We start from the raw sequence: 16,583 nt of genomic DNA, 5'->3' as shown, positions 1-16,583 counted from the left end.
AGTGGACCCCACATAAATGCACGAAACAGGTGACTGAATATTTCTTTACCAGGGCCAGTAATTATATTAACTTTTTCTGCTTTGACGCCAGTCAGAATAAGCGGGAGCTTTGGTTAGCAAATCTGGATGGCTTCTCACAGATGCAGGGCTATGTTGACTGCACACATATGGTAAGTAAAGAATCCATAAATAATTTGGGAGTGTTTGTCAAGAGCAGTAGCTTCCATTCCATCAAGGTGCAGCTGATATACAACCAGAAATTTTTTTTAATGCAGAAGTCCGCTATATTTTGGTGCATCTGCTGCGATACTCTCCTCTTACAGCAGTCCAGCTTCCCTGATTGCTTTATAGCTTGAAGAAGAGTTACCAGCTGGCTGCTCAGAGACAGGACATACTAACTTAAAATCGGACTGGTGACATCTCTCCAAAACAACTTAAATTTGTACAGCACCTTTAAAGTCATGAAAAGTCATAAGGTACTTCGCAGGACCATTATAGAACAAGCTGCATAAGAAGACATTAGGTCAAATGACCAAAACCTTGGTCAAAGACATAGGTTTAAGGAGTGTCTTAAAGGTGGGAGGTGAGGCAGAGAGGTCGAGGGAGGGTACTCAAGAGCTTTGGGGCTTAGGCAACTGAAGGCATAGCCACCAATGATGGAGGTATTAAAATTAAAACAAGAGGCCAAAATTCTAGGAGTACAGACATCTTTTGAGAGTTGTGTGGTCAGAAGAGATTACAGTGATAGGGAAGGGGCAAGGTCTTGGAGGGATTTGTAAACAATGATGCGAATTGTATAATCAAAATATTGCTAGACCAGGGACCAATGTGGTCAGAGAGCACTGGGTTGATAAGGAAATGGGACGGCTGTGAGTTAAGACACAGGCGGCAGAGTTTTGGGTGACCTAAAGTTTACAGAGGGTAGAATGTGGGAGACCAGGTCGGAGTGTGTTGAAATAATCAAGTCTAGGGGTGATAGGTGGAGGCAGTGGTGCAGTGGTATTGTCACTGCGCTGGTGATCCAGAGATGCAGAGCAAGATCTGCCAGGGCAGATAGGGAAATTTGAATTCAATAGAATCTAACGATGATCGTCAAACTATTGTCGATTGTTGAAACAATTTGGTTCACTAAGGGAAGGTAGTCTGCCGTCCTTGTCTGGCCTGCATATGACTGGTTGACTCTTAATTGCCTTCTGAGGTGGAGGGCAACTAGGGACGGGCAATAAATGCTGGCCCAGCCAGCGACACTCACGTCTCATAAAATGAATTTTAAAAAAGGCATCAATAAGGGTTTTATCAGCAAATGAGCTCAGACAGGAGTGAAATGGGCTGGTGTTATAGAAGTGGACAGAATGGTGCCATGGAGCGGGATGAGTCAGTAACTAGGGAATGGAGCTTGAAGTAGAGTCCAAAAACAATGAACAGTCTTCCCAATACTTAATTGGAGAAAAATTATGCTCATCCAATACTGGATGTTGGATAAGCAGTTTGATAATTTAGCAACAGGTGAAGAAGTCAAGAGAGGTGTTGGTGAGGTAAGAGTTGGGTATCATTATCATACCAATTATTTCACATTATCATGTGTAAACTAACAGGCAGAGAGACAGGAAGAGATCAGCCATGATCTGATTGAATGGCAGAGCAGGCTCTAAAGGGTTGAATTGCCTACTTCTGCTCCTAATTGATACATTATAGGAAATTTCTTTATACAAAGTGCTGGTTGAGGCAATATCATCATATCTTTGAAGCAATAAACATTTTGAAGTAGAAGATGATTAAAAAAAATCTATATAGAGAATACAGCATGTATTAATTTTGGATTAGTCGAGCAAAGGGTGACAGGCAAGAAAGTCTGATTTGGTCCCCTTTTGTGATTTTGCAGGCTGTGTCCTGCTTTATAATGAAGGCAATAAAGCCACATCCACGATACTACCATTTAATGCAAAAATAATATTTCTGTGCTCATGTACCATTTGGACTTTTACTGAATGCAAACATGCCCTGAAGACTGCAGTAATTTCTGAGCAGCCGTATAGTCTGCATATACAGGCATCTATCTATGCAAGCCCTCAAGCAATGATGGGTACAGACGAAATGCTACAGAGGTTGTTGAATCTTTTGGTCCTCACAAACCTTTTATTCTGATCTCCAATCTGAGAATGTTCAGAATACATAACTTCATCTCTGGTTAAATTCAAGTGGCAGGAACAAGATTTTGACAGGAAAATTATAGCATAAGTGGGAGACTACTCATCAAAGTTAATTAATGTTTAAAGCGAGTTGCTATTGAATTCCAACCCCACTCCTCAGCCTGTTACTCCACTTCCCCCCCCCCCCCCCCTCATTTTCCCCCAGAGATTGAAACTCTCCGCTCCTTTTTAAGAAGCTGACTTGGGAAGTTTGTCATAAAATCTATTGACATGTGTCCTTGGGTGTTAAATTAGCAGTTGTGGAGATTGTAACATTTATGGTTCAGGATGTTTCAACACTTGCTATATTTGTTCCTACCGAGTAACAAAGATGGGACCCTCTGGAGTGTTTTGCGAGGTTAACAGATCAGCTCAAGAGTCAATGAACAGCTCTTGAGCAGTCAGTTTGAAGCAGTGTTCTAGCCAGATGTGTCACAGACACAGGAATAGATGTCATGAAGGAAGTTAAAATAGAACAGACATATAGGCTCCAAACGAAAGAAAGAACTGCAGTTAGCAGACCGACTGTGTATTGTGGGTGGCTGGGGGCAAAGGTACCACTTTGGGCAGAGGTGTTATGATTGGCAAGACGACACATATGTAAATGCACTCGTAAGCTTGTGTTGAATGTACGCAGAAATCCAGGGAGAAGGAATCTCGGAAGGTGAGATTTATTAAACAAAATATTGATACAATATTGAGGAACGATATCAGCACAGACAATGTGGGATATGTATGGGTTGAGCACCAAACTGCCGTGGTAATGTTGGAAATTGCATGAGACAGGAAATCAGAGATGTATGTGTTAAAGGAACATCTGTGATGATGCGTGACTTTAATCTGCATATCGATTGGGTGAGTCAAATTGGTCACAGTACAATAGAGAAGGAATTTCTGGAGTGTGTGCGGGATAGTTTTTTGGACCAATACATTGAGGAACCAACAAGGGAGCAGGCCATCTTGGACTGAGTATTGTGCAATGAGAAAGGATTAATTGGCAACCCAGCTGTGAGCGAACCCTTGGGGATGAGTGACCATGGTGGTTAGCATAAATGCTTCACAGCTCCAGGGTCCCAGGTTCGATTCCCGGCTGGGTCACTGTCTGTGTGGAGTCTGCACGTCCTCCCCCTGTGTGCGTGGGTTTCCTCCGGGTGCTCCGGTTTCCTCCCACAGTCCAAAGATGTGCAGGTTAGGTGGATTGGCCATGCTAAATTGCCCGTAGTGTCCTAATAAAAGTAAGGTTAAGGGGGGGGGTTGTTGGGTTACGGGTATAGGGTGGATACGTGGGTTTGAGTAGGGTGATCATGGCTCGGCACAACATTGAGGGCCGAAGGGCCTGTTCTGTGCTGTACTGTTCTATGTAATTCTTTATCATGTTGGATAGTGAGGTCATTGATTCTAAGACTTGGGTCCTGAATCACAGTAAAAGTAACTATAATGGTATGAGGCATGAGTTGGCTATGGTGGGCTTGCAAACATTACTGAAAGGAAGGACAGTGGACAGGCAATGGTAGCATTCATTCAAGGTTTGAATAGGTGAGCTCCAAATGTTGTTTATACCTATTTGGCGCAAGAGGAGAAAGGGAACAGTAGCAAACTATGGCTTCCAAGGGAAACTAGAGGTAGTATTAGATTCAAAGAACAGACATACAACTTAGCAAGGAAAAGAAATATACCTGAGGATTGGGAACAGTTTAAAATTCAGCAAAGGGATTGATTCAAAAAGGGAAAATATAATATGACAGTAAGCTCGCGGGGAACATAAATACTGACTCTAAAAGTTTCTATAGGTATGTAAAGAGAAAAAGATTGATAAAAACTAATGTAGGCCCCTTAGAGTCAGAAAAGGAGAAATTCATACTGGGGATCAAAGAAATTGCTGAGGAGCTAAATTCGTACTTTGCTTCTGTTTTCACAAAAGAAGACATGAATAATGTACCGCAAGTTTCAAGAAACACAAGTTTTAGTGAGGAACTGAAGTTAATTAATATTAGTAGAGAAATGGTTTTAGGCAAATTAATGGGATTAACGGTGGATAAATCTCCAGGCCCTGATAATCTTCATCCCAGTGTATTTAAGAAATCATAGAATCATAGAATTTACAGTGCAGAAGGAGGCCATTTGGTCGGGTCTGCACCGGCCATTGGAAAGAGCGCCCCACTTAAGCCCACACCTCCAACCTAACCCAGTAACCCCAACTAACCTTTTTGGACAGTAAGGACAATTTAGCATGGCCAATCCACCTAACCCGCACATCTTTGGACTGTGGGAGGAAACCGGAGCACCCGGAGGAAACCCACGCACACACTGGGAGAACGTGCAGAGTCCGCACAGACAGTGACCCAAGCTGGGAATCGAACCTGGGATCCTGGAGCTGTGAAGCAACTTTGCTAACCATTATGCTACCATGCTGCCTCAGAAATAGCCCTAGAAATAGCAGATCCATTGGCGGGCATTTTCCAAGATTCTTTGGATTTTGGAATGGTTCCTACATATTGTAGGGTAGCTAATATATACCCCTGATATTCAAAAAGGGACATAGAGACAAAACAGGAAACCATAGACCAGTGAGCCTAACGGCGGTAGTAGGGAAGTTGCTAGAGTCCATTATCAAGGATTTCATAGCACAGCATTTAGAAAGCAGTGGTATAATCAGACAAAGTCAGCATGGATTTACAAAAGGGAAATTATGCTTGACAAATCTACTGGAATTCTTTGAAGATGTAACTGGTAGAGTTGACCAGGGAGATGCAGTGGATGTGCTTTATTTAGACATTCAGAAGGCTTTCAAGAAGGTCTCACATAGCAGATTACTGTGTAAAGTTAAAGCGCATGGGATTACGGGTAGTGTCTTTTTTTCTTCTTTTAAAAAAAATTTCGAGTACCCAATTCATTTTTTCCAATTAAGGGGCAATTTAGCATGGCCAATCTACCTAGGCTGCACATCGTTGGGTTGTGGGCGTGAAACCTACGTGAACATGGGAGAATGTGCAAACTCCAGTGTCCCATGGACAGTGTCCCAGAACTGGGATCGAACCTGGGACCCTGGCGCCGTGAGGCAGCAGTGCTCACCTCTGTGCCACTGTGCTGCCTTCGGGTAGTGTCTTGAGATGGATTGAAAGCTGGTTAGCAAACAGGAAGTACAATGTTGAAAAAAATGGATTTTTTTTCAGATAGGCAGGCAGTCTTTAATGGGTTATCGCAGTGATCTGTGCTAGGACCCCAACGGTTCTTATTATATATTAATGAATTGGACAAGGGAAACAAATGCAATATCTCCAAATTTGCAGATGATGTAAAGTTGGGTGGGAGAGGTGAGGAGAATGCAGAGATGCTTCAGCGGAATTTGGATAGGCTGAGTGAGTGGGCACATGCATGACAGGTGCAGTATAACGTGGATAAATGTGAATGATGCACGATCAATTACACAAAGATGACAGTTTAATGCAATCGAGGCTTTGTTACACTAAGATGTGTGGCCTCCTACAGCAGCTGGCGAAATGGCTGCTGTACAGGGAGCACACATATTTATACTCCGCCTACTGGGCGGAGCCAGCAGGCAGGGAACTACCCCCGTACCTGTAGTACAGGGCCTTACCATAAAGCACCTACATCGACATCCTCTATATACAATATGTACAGCAGTGGTGACTACCACAGTGAGGTTATCCACTTTGGCAGCAAAAATCAGAAGGCAGATTATTATTTGAATGGGTGTAAATTGAGAGAGGTAGATACTCAGCGAGACCTTGGTGTCCTCGTGCATCAGTTGCTGAAAGTAAGTGCGCAGGTACAGCAGGCAGTAAAGAAAGCAAAAGGCATGTTAGCCTTCATAGCAGGAGGATTTGAGTATAGGAATAGGGAGGTTTTACTGCAATTGTATAGGGCATTGGTGAGGCCACACCTGGAGTATTATGTGCTGTTTTAGTGTCCTTATCTGAGGGAGGATGTTCTTGCTATGGAGGAAATGCAGTGAAGGTTTGTTTACCAGGTTGATTCCTGGGATGGCGGGACTGTTATATTAGGAGAGACTAAATTGGGTAGGATTATATTCATTGGAAGAGTTTAGAAGAGTGAGAGGGGATCTCATAAAAAAACTTATAACATTCTCACAGGATTAGACACTGTAGATTCAGAAAGAATGTTTCCGATGGTGGAGGGGTCCAGAACCAGGGGTCACAGTTTGAGGATAAGAGGTAAACCTTTCAGGACTGAGGTAAGGAGAAATTTCTTCACCCAGAGAGTGGTAAATCTGGGGAATTCACTACCACAGAAAGTAGTTGAGTTGAAAACATTGTGTAAGTTAAAGAAGGAATTAGATATAGTTGTTGCTGCTAAAAGGATCAAGGAATATGGGGGGGAAGACAGGATCAGAGTATTGAACTTGGATGATCAGCAATGATCATAATGAATGGTGGAGCAGGCTCGAAGGACCGTATGACCTCCTCCTACTTCTATTTTCTATGTATGATTCTATGAAACCCTGTGAGGTGAGCCATTATTAAAGCTATCAAACTGGGACAAACATTTGGAGAGAATTCCAAGGAGAGATCTTTGAAGGTGAAGGTGGGAACAGAGTTTCAGCGTGATTGTCTCACTCGGTGGTTGATAACGTCGGAGTGGATTCCTGTGAAATCCATGGACTCTGCCTCGATTGCACCTGTCACTTACTCGGTTGTGTGGTGTGTTCAACCAAGGTTCATCCTATAATTCATCTTCATACTTACCCTGAATGTGAGAATATAAAATAGATATTGTAAATTGCTTTATCTTTCTGAACTTGTGCAGTAAAGTTTAAATTTGTTTGTTCAAATCCTATGGAATCATGTGACTTTATTCCTAAAACAGTTTTTTAAAAAATTTAGAGTACCCAATTATTTTTTTCCAATTAAGAGGCAATTTAGTATGGCCAATCTACCTAACCTACACATCTTTTTGGGTTGTGGGGGTGAGACCCACGCAAACATGGGGAGAATGTGAAAACTCCACACCGACAGTGACCCGGGGCCGGGATCGAACCCGGGTCCTCGGTGCCGTAAGGCAGCAGTGCTAACCACTGCGACGCCGTGCTGCCCGAAGTTTCTTGAATCTCAATCTTTATCTACTTTAAGCCAACACATTATTGGCCCCCAACCGGATCTTCCCCCACATTGCAGGGTCAAGTCAATGGAGTCCCTGTGCATTCTATTTTTATTGACAAAAGTATGTGTTGTGGGCAGCTCCTCAGCCAAAGTCCTGAAATTTCAGGACTCAGTTCTCCCAACCTGTTGCCAATAAGATTAAATAACTTTCACAAAATTCAGCTGTTGACAGTGTGCCTGATTTACATGTAATTACTGCGTGCATGTTGCAATTATTTTATTCCCAACCTAAACCTTGATGAGCAAATTAACAAAGGGATTCGTACAGAATTGGTCTGCATTTACCCCCTTACCATGCACGAATCCACTGTTCCAGGTTCATAGCCTGCACATAACATTCGAGAGGTGATTGTTTTAGTGTCAAAGTATGACTGGCATCGATCAAGTGAGAGAATGCGGACCTCTCCTTCTTGGAGTTTGAATGGGACTGGAAAAAAAAGTTAATAGAAAATGTTAAGATTGATCATTTGTTACCGTACCTCAAATTTAGAATATATTGCAACAATCTATTTCATGATGTATATTTTACTCCGTATGCAAACTCTGGCCATAAGCATTTAAAGTGGGAGTGTTTAATTTGTCCAGTGCACACATCTGGATTACAATATTGAGTATATTAAGTTCTGTGCTTTAAAGGGAATTATGTAGAGCCGTTGCTTTTCTGACATATTGGGGCAGAGTTTCCATGGATGCTTTCTTGATCTCCGGCTGTATCTTTGGTGGAGGATCCGCTTTCTCCCCAAAGCATAGTTTCTCTTGGATTTCTACCAAAGTAATGGTGGGAGATCAGGAGAATCCCAGTGGAAACTTTACCCCTTTGTTTCACAGAGGCTCTCCAATTGTAGCCACATCTTTGATGTACAAGGGTATAAAATGCAAAGTCAGAATATAGAATGGATTCCTGAATTCAAAACTAATGTAACTGGTTTCCTTTCAACAGGAATTGTACATTTCTATACCTCAAAACAAGTATTTCAGTATTCCTCCATAACAGATATTTAGCGCCAGAGACCAGGATTTGATTCCTGGCTTGGGCCGCTGTTTGTGCGGAGTCTGCACGTTCTCTGTGTCTTAGTGGGTTTCCTCCGGGTGCTCCGGTTTACTCCCACAAGTCCAGAAAGACGTACTGTTAGGTGAATTGGATATTCTGAATTCTCCCCCTGTGTACCTGAACAGGCGCCGGAATATGGTGACGAGGGGATTTTCACTAACTTCATTGCAGTGTTAATGTAAGCCTACTTATGACACTAAGAAAGATTATTATTAATAATTGATCTGAGAACTTGGAAATCTCTCAGATATTTGACTGTTCAAGAACATGATGGATGTGTTTCAATACAGAGTGTATTACTCATAACTGGAAATATTTTGCCCTTTTTGCATAAATGACTAACTTAAACACTGGAATCCAATCCAAAGTATTTGCAAGTTATGATAATTATCTACATTTAAGGTGATGGACTGGGCATGTTCAGGGAATTATCAACCAGTCAGTTTAGCATCAGTAGTGTGAAAATTAATGGAATCCTGATTAAAAGGATAGAATAGAAGAATATCTAGAGATGAGAGATAAAACAATGAATCGTCAGCACGGATTTCAAAAGAGAAAATGCCACATGACCAACCTTATTGAATGTTTGGAGGTGGTATCTAAGGGAGTGGACAATGGCAATGCAGTAGATGAAGTTTATCTCAATTTTATTTAGAAGGCAATTTCGTGTCCATAATAAACAAATGGACGAGGTCAGAAAATGTGGAGTCATTGTCAGTGGAAGAATGGATTGCTAGTTGCCTTCATGACAGAAAGCAGAGAATGGGAATAAAGAGTAGTTATTCAGAGTGGCAGAATTTAGGAAGAGGTACTCCACAGGGATCAGTGCTTGGACCACTGCTGTTCACAATTTACATTAATAATTTGGATTTGGGAATCAGGAACTTCGGGAACCCTCATGCCTAAGTGGTGTTTGAGAGTAGTGGGGGTGGGGGTGGGGGGGGGGGGGGGGGGGGGGGGGGAAATGTAGACATTGGGTGATGGGCGGGCGAGGAGGTTGCCCCTCCGGTGTCAAGGGTTGGGGTGTTGTCCATGTCTGCGGGGGTCACGAAGTCCATGGGTGGGGGAGTGTGGAGACCCTCAACCTACTTTTGAGATCTGGGCACCTGTTAAAAAGGGTGTCCTGATCAATGAGGAGCTGGTCATGTTGGCCTCATTAGTTCCCCACGATTGAAAAAAATCTATGTATGGGATTTTTCAGTGCAAAACTCTCCAAACTGCAAAATATAACTAAATGTGGATGAATACAGATCTAGATGCACCCAAACACCCATGAAATCTGCCTAAGATTTCTGCCTAAAATCTGAGAATTTTGCCCAAAAACTCTAAACTCACAGGTGACAACAAATTGGGGGAGATAGTCATTGCTAAGGTGCACACTGATAAGCTGCGGAATGTGCAAACAATTGGCAAATGAATATAAGCAAAATACTGTGGATTCTAGAAATCTGAAAGAAAATCAAAAATGCTAGAAAAACGCAGATGGTCTGGCAGCATCTGTGGAGAGAGAAACAGAGTTTAAAAGTTTTGAGTCTGTATGTCTCTACTTCAGAGCTAAAGAGAGGGAGAAATGTGATGGCTTATGTACTGTATAAGAGGGCGTGAAGCAGCTGGAGCAGAGAAGGTGGTCAGTGATCGTAATAATCTATATTATTGTCACAAGTAGGCTTACATAAACGCTGCAATGAAGTTACTGTGAAAATCTCCTAGTCACCACACTCCGGTGCCTGTTCGGGTACACTGAGGGAGAATTCAGAATGCCCAAATTACCTAACAGCACGTCTTTAGGGACTTGTGGGAGGAACCCGGAGGAAACCCACGCAGACACGGGGAGAAGGTGCAGACTCCGCATAGACAGTGACGCAAGCCGGAATCGAACCTGGGACCCAAGAGCTGTGGAGCAACAGTGCTAACCACTGTGCTACCGTGCCACCCAGGTGGGGGCTAATAGAGATTGCAACAAAGATATGTGGGTCACGTGACAGGAAGCATTAATATCAGTGTGAAGGTCTATAGAAGGTGCTAGCAGTGACAAAGACATCAGAATGTTTTAATGGGGGAACAAAGATCAGTGTTCAATGAAAGCAAAACTAGAGAACAAGTGACAGATGGCACAACGGGGGAGAGGAGGGTTTGCATTGGGACAAAAAATATTTTGAATATTATAAAAAAGGTCAAGATGGAGGAGAAAAGTCAGTGTAAAATGGTTCAACTCAATGTTAAGGTATGAGTGCTATACCCTGCCCAGTCAGAAGATAAGGTGCTGCTCCTCAGTTTGTGTTGGGCTTTCCTGGAGCATTGCAGCAGGCCAAGGAAGGACATGTGTGTATGAGAGCAGGATGCGGAGTTGAAATGGCAAGCGACAGGAAGGCTGGGGTCATGGTTAAAGATTGAGTGAAGATGTTCCACAAAGCGGTCACCCAGTCTGCGTTTAGTCTCCCCAATGTAGAGATGACTGCATTGGGAGCAGTGAATACAGTAGACCAAACTAGGGGGGAATGGTGGCACGGTGGTTAGCACTGATGCCTCACAGCGCCAGGAACCTGGATTTGATTCCGACCTTGGGGAACTGTGTGGAGTTTGCACATTCCCCCTGTCTGCATGGATTTCCTCCGGGTGTTCCGGACTCCTTCCATAGTCCACAGATGTGTAGGTTAGATGATTAGGCCATGCTAAATTTCCCCTTAGTGTGTGAAGATGTGAAGGTTAGGTAGGGTCGGGGAATGGGCCTACATAGGGTGCTTCTTCAGAAGGTCGGTGCAGACTCGATGGGCTGAATAGCCTCCTTCTGCACTGTAGGTGTTGAATGATGAAGGAGGTGCAAGTGAAATATTTCTTCGCCTAATGGACTCCTGGGGACCATGAATGGTGAGGGGGTAAAGGGGTGTGTGGTGCACCTTCTGCGATAGCAGGGGAAGGTGCCATGGGAAGGGGATGAGGAGTTGGAGGTAATGGAGAGTGTCATGGAGGGAATAGTTCCTGTGGAATGCTGATGGGGGAATGGCGAGGGAAAGATGTATTTCATGGTGACATGATGCTGGAATTCATGGAAATGGTGGAGAATGATCCTTTGAATGCAGAGGCTGGAGGGGTGGAAAGGGAGGGCAAGGAGGACCCTGTCATGGTTCTGAAAGGGGGGGGCGGGGGAAGAAGTGTTGGGGGAAAGAGTGCAGGACATGGGTTGAACCCGGTTAAGTGCCCTGTCAACTTCAGACCGTGGTGGGGGGGGTAGTCTCGGTTGAAGAAAGCGGCAGACAATCTTATAGGAGCACTCAGTGGCAACATGTAGGAGCGCATGTTTCGTAGAGTCCTCAGTTTTTGGCCGACTTCACTCACTTTTTGGGGAGAATTTGATTGGAAATCTTTCCCAAGGGACCATTCCATCCATGACAGGATCCTCCTGGTCCACTGCTCCATCACCTTCAACCACTCATCCCCTGCCCATGGCACCTTCCCCTGCTATCGCAGAAGGTGTATCACCTGCACCTTAACCTCCTCACCTTTCCCAATTGAATGTTGATTATGAAAGGATGTCTAAAAGCCAAAGAAAGAATGCTTTGAAGCAAGGCGCGAGCTAGTCCGCCGAAAGGTCGAGTTCAGTAAGGATTGCAGTGGAAAAAAAGATGGCGGAGGTGAGCTCTCCAGGTGAGGCTGCTCTGGTAATGACAGAAGCGCTGTCGGAGGTGATGGTGGCTGAGTTGGAGAAGCAGCTCAGCAAGCATTTCGAGTGGCATGGGAGGGAAATGCTGGAGAATCTTAAGCAGTTGGAAGACTCATTGGACCCGATGAGGGAGGCGATTGGGAAGACATCGGGTGACACAGTGGTTAACACTACTACCTTATAGAGCCAGGGACCCGGGTTCAATTCCGACCTTGGATGGCGGTGTGGAGTTTGCACTGTCTCCCAGTGTCTGCGCGGGTTTCCTCCGGGTGCTCCGGTCTCCTCCCACAGTCCAAAGATGTGCAGTTTAGGTGGGGTTGTGGGGATAGGGCAGGGGAGTGGGCCTAGGTAGGGTGCTCTTTCAGAGGGTCGGTGCAGACCCGGTGGGATGAATTTCCTCCTTCTGCACTGAAGGAATTCTAGGATTCTATAAGATGATGCAGGAGCGTGGCGAGGTGTTGAAGAGGGTGGAGACCATCTATCTCCTTTGGAAGCCGAGCTATTGAAAGTGGAGGAATAGGGGCCTCAGAGCAAAGGTCGAGGACCTGAAAAACAGGTCTCGGCAGCTGAACTTGCATATCATAGGGCTACTTGAGGGTATAGAGGGCCCGAGACCGATGGAGTACTTTTCGGCAATGTTTGAGAAGCTGTCGGTGGGGGAGGAAGAACCCTCCCCCCACCACCCCAAACTGTTGGAGGCACATCCTCACTCCAGCCGAAGCCATGGGCTAACAAACCACCTAGAGCTGTGATAATCTGCTTCCACAGCTACCCGGAGAATGTACCTCGATTGATTGATTGATTGATTTTTATTGTCACATGTACCAAAGTACAGTGAAAAGTGTTTATCTGCGGAAACGTACACAGTACGTACATAGTAAACAAAAGAATACATTGTACATTGAGTACATTGACAGTGGTGCATCAACAAATAGAGATACAGTGCGGAACAAGGGCCGAACAAGAGCAGCATAGGGCGTTGTGAATAGTGTTCTTACAGGCAACTGATCAGTCCCAGGGAGAGTCGTTGAGGAGTCTAGTAACTGTGGGGAAGAAGTTGTTCCTATGTCTGGACGTGCAGGTCTTCAGACTTCTGTACCTTTTGCCTGATGGAAGGGTCTGAAAGAAGGCAATGCCTGGGTGGGAGGGGTCTCTGACAATGCTGTCTGCCTTCGTGAGGCAGCGGGAGGTGTATACAGAATCAGTAGGAGGATGGCAAGCTTCTGTGATGCATTGGGCTGAGTTCACCACACTCTGCAGTTTCCTGGGCCGAGCAGTTGGCATGCCAAGCTGTAATGCAGCCAGGTAGAATGCTCTCTGCGGTACATCTGTAGAAGTTTGTGAGAGTCGATGCAGACATGCCAAATTTCTTTAGCTTCATAGTAAGTAGAAACGTTGTTGGGCTTTCTTGACTGTTGCATCAACATGAGTGGACTAGGACAGACTGTTGGTGATGGTGACCCCCAGGAACTTAAACTATCGAACATCTCCACTTCGAAGCCATTGATATAGATAGGGGGGGTTGCTGTGCTACGCTTCTTGAAATCAATGGTCAGTTCCTGGTCTTTCTAGCATTTAGAGAGAGGTTGTTTTCGGTACACCATGCAACCAAGTGATCTATCTCCCTTCTGTAGTCTGATTCTTCGTGTTTGAGATACGACCCACCACAGTCGTACCATCTGCAAACTTATAGATTGAATTGGAGTCGAATCTCGCCAAACAGCTGTGTGTGTACAACTAGTAAAGTAGAAGACTGAGCACACATCCTTGCGGGGCCCCGGTGTTGAGGACTATTGTGGAGGAGGTGCTGTTGCCTATCCTGACAGATTGCGGTCTGTTGCTGAGGAAGTCAAGGATCCGGCTGCACAGGGAGGGGTCAAGTCCAAGATTGCAGAGTTTGGTTATTAGTCTTGTTGGGATAATGGTGTTGAATGCGGAGATGTAGTCTATGAACAGCGGTCTAATGTAGATGTCCTTGTTGTCGAGAGTTGATTGTAGGGATCCAGAGCACCGGCTGTGGATCAGTTGCCACGGTAGGCAAACTCTAATAGATCGAGACCATCTGAGAAGCTGGCGGTGATCCATCTCATGACTAGCCGCTCAAAGCATTTCATGATAACAGATGTCAGGGCCTCTGGTCGGTAGTCGTTGAGGCAGGCTACCTTGTTCTTCTTTGGTACTGGTATTATGGTGGTCTTCTTGAAGCAGGTAGGGACCTCGAGGCGGAGAAGTGAGGTGTTGAAGATATCTGCGAATACACTCGCCAGCTGGTCAGTGCAGGCTCTGAGTGCTCGCCCAGGGACTCCGTTGGGGCCCATTGCTTTCAGCGGGTTTACTTTCAAGAAGGCAGCTCTTACCTCCGAGGCTGTAATAGTGGGTTTGGGTGTGTCCAAGGCTGTTGTGGCGGGTGGCACTGATGGATTGGCTGACTGTTCAAAGCCGGCATAAAACTTGTTCAGATCATCGGGGACGGATGCTCCAGCCCCAGAGATTCCGCTTGGCCTGGCTTTGTAGCCTGTGATCTCAGGTAAGCTCTGCCATAGACGTCTTGGGTTTGTGTCGTTGGCCTGGGACTGTAGTTTGATCCGGTTGGCCAAGCACAACTGTGAGGTGGGAAGGCAGTGGTATTCGGATACACCAAGATGTATGGTGGAGTTGGCGAGAAGGCGGGCGGCCTTCAACAAGGCAAAGGCAGCACTTTACAAAAGTGGAATGCGGTTTGGAGTAGTCTACCCAGCAAAGTTGAGAGTCACGCACAACTCGAGGGATCGCTTCTTCACGATGGCAGAGGAGGTGGACGCGTTGTTAAAGGCTAAACGGCTGAAAGATTGAACTAAGAATGATGGAGGGGGGACTTTGTTGTGAAAAGGGGGTTGTTGGAGGGCTATTGTTTTGTGATTTTTTTGTTGTATCTGGGGCCTTGTATTTTCTTTGTATTTTGATATTGTTAATCGTCAATTGAAAATAGTTTTGGGGGACTGTTCGATGGATTGGGTCCTTCTCTTACCCTTTTCCTTTTGTGGTTTTTAGGGGTGGGTATGGCATATGGAAAAGGGGAGGGGGACAATGGCGTTTGGAAAGATGGGATGGGTGTGGAAGGTCCATTGCTTTATTATTGATATTTGGGTGAATGGGACTCTTGGGGGGGGGGGGGGGGGGGGGCTACCCTGTTAGCAAACTGCAATTCAATAGTAAACAGGAGTGAGGTGGGGAGGGCCTGTGGCCTGGTCATTCTGTTTGTGCAAGTTTCGGCGTGCCTAGGAGGTGTGAATTGTGGGGGGATGAAGGAGATAAGAGCAGTTTCGAGAAATAGTTTGGGGATTTAAGGTAGGGGGAGGGCCTCACAGTGACTGGGGGTTGTTTTTTGGCTCCATCCGATGGGTTGGGCCAGGTACCATCTTGGGCAGGGACTGCTGGTTAGGGAATGTTGGGGGGGGTGGGTGCCAACCCCGTAGGGGTGATGACTGATCCAAGTAAGAGACCCCCGATTCGGTTGGTGACGTGGAATGTGCAGAGGTCGGGGAGGACGGTAAAACGAGCATCTGAAGAGGTTGAGGGGTGATGTGGTGCTGCTGCAGGAGATTGACTTGCGGGTGAAGCATCAAGTAAGGCTTGGTAAGAGCTGGGTAAGTCAGGTGTTTCATTCGGGCTTTGACAGTCAGGCCTGGGGGGTGGCGATCCTGATAAAAGCGCCCAGTTCCAGGTGGAGACGGTTATGGCGGATCGGGAATGGTAGATATGTTATGGTCTCAGGGGTATTGGAGGACAGGTCGGTAGTGTTGCTCCAAACTGGGACAATATAGGTTTCATGAAGAGCTTGGCAATGGGTATCCCAGATATGGACGCACATCAGTTGATCTTTGGGTGGGGGGGTGGGGAGAATTGGAACACCGTCTTGGATCCGAAGGTGGACCGTTCCAAGCCGAAGTCTGTCTCACTGCCCCCACCCCCTTGGAAGGAGACAAAGATGTTGCCGGCGTTTATGAGGGAAATGGGTGGGGTGGACCCGTGGAGGTTTCTACCCCCATGCAAGGAGTTCTCTTTCTTCTCGCCGGTGCTCAGGTCTATTCACGTATTGATTTCTTTATTACAGGGAGATTCCTGTTGCCGGGGGCAGGGAGTATATTCGGCAATTGTAATTTCAGATCATGCCCCGCACCTGGTAGATGGGGTGCTGGAGAGGAGGCCGGTCCGACGGCTGGTCTGGAGCTTAGATGTAGAGCTGTTTACAGATCTGTGTTTTGTGCGAGGGTGGCAAGGGCGACTGATGAGTATGTTGGGTTTAATGAAAATGGGGAGGTCTCACCGTCACTTTGAAGGTGGTTGTGTGAGGAGAGATAATTGCATATAAGGTGCAGGTAGATAGGGAGGGTAGGCAGGAATGCCAGCGGCTGGTGGATGAGATTCTGGAGCTTGTCAGTATTGCAGAGTGTCCCACCCCAGAGATTTTGGCTAATTGGAAGGTATTGCAGACGCAGTTTAACCTGGCGATGATGGCTAAGGCAGTGCCCAAGAAGGTGGATAAGGCATTTGAGGCATTC

The 16,583-nt window shown here is 45.7% G+C and overlaps 1 protein-coding gene across 12 annotated transcripts in view; it reads right to left on the bottom strand.

The window, feature by feature from the left end:
- corin (corin, serine peptidase) overlaps positions 1 to 16,583 on the bottom strand; it is a 309,000-nt gene that overhangs the window by 6,261 nt on the left and 286,156 nt on the right. For all 12 annotated transcript variants that reach the window (XM_038791255.1, XM_038791254.1, XM_038791261.1 and 9 more), the window contains exon 21: positions 7,624 to 7,757. In XM_038791255.1, the coding sequence (XP_038647183.1) occupies positions 7,624 to 7,757 (134 nt within the window). The remainder of the gene's footprint in view (positions 1 to 7,623; positions 7,758 to 16,583) is intronic.

Source organism: Scyliorhinus canicula, chromosome 3 (assembly GCF_902713615.1).
Source record: "Scyliorhinus canicula chromosome 3, sScyCan1.1, whole genome shotgun sequence".
Taxonomy (NCBI): domain Eukaryota; kingdom Metazoa; phylum Chordata; class Chondrichthyes; order Carcharhiniformes; family Scyliorhinidae; genus Scyliorhinus; species Scyliorhinus canicula.
The sequence above is the reverse complement of the archived record's forward strand: the minus strand, read 5'-3'. Positions and strand labels throughout refer to the sequence as shown.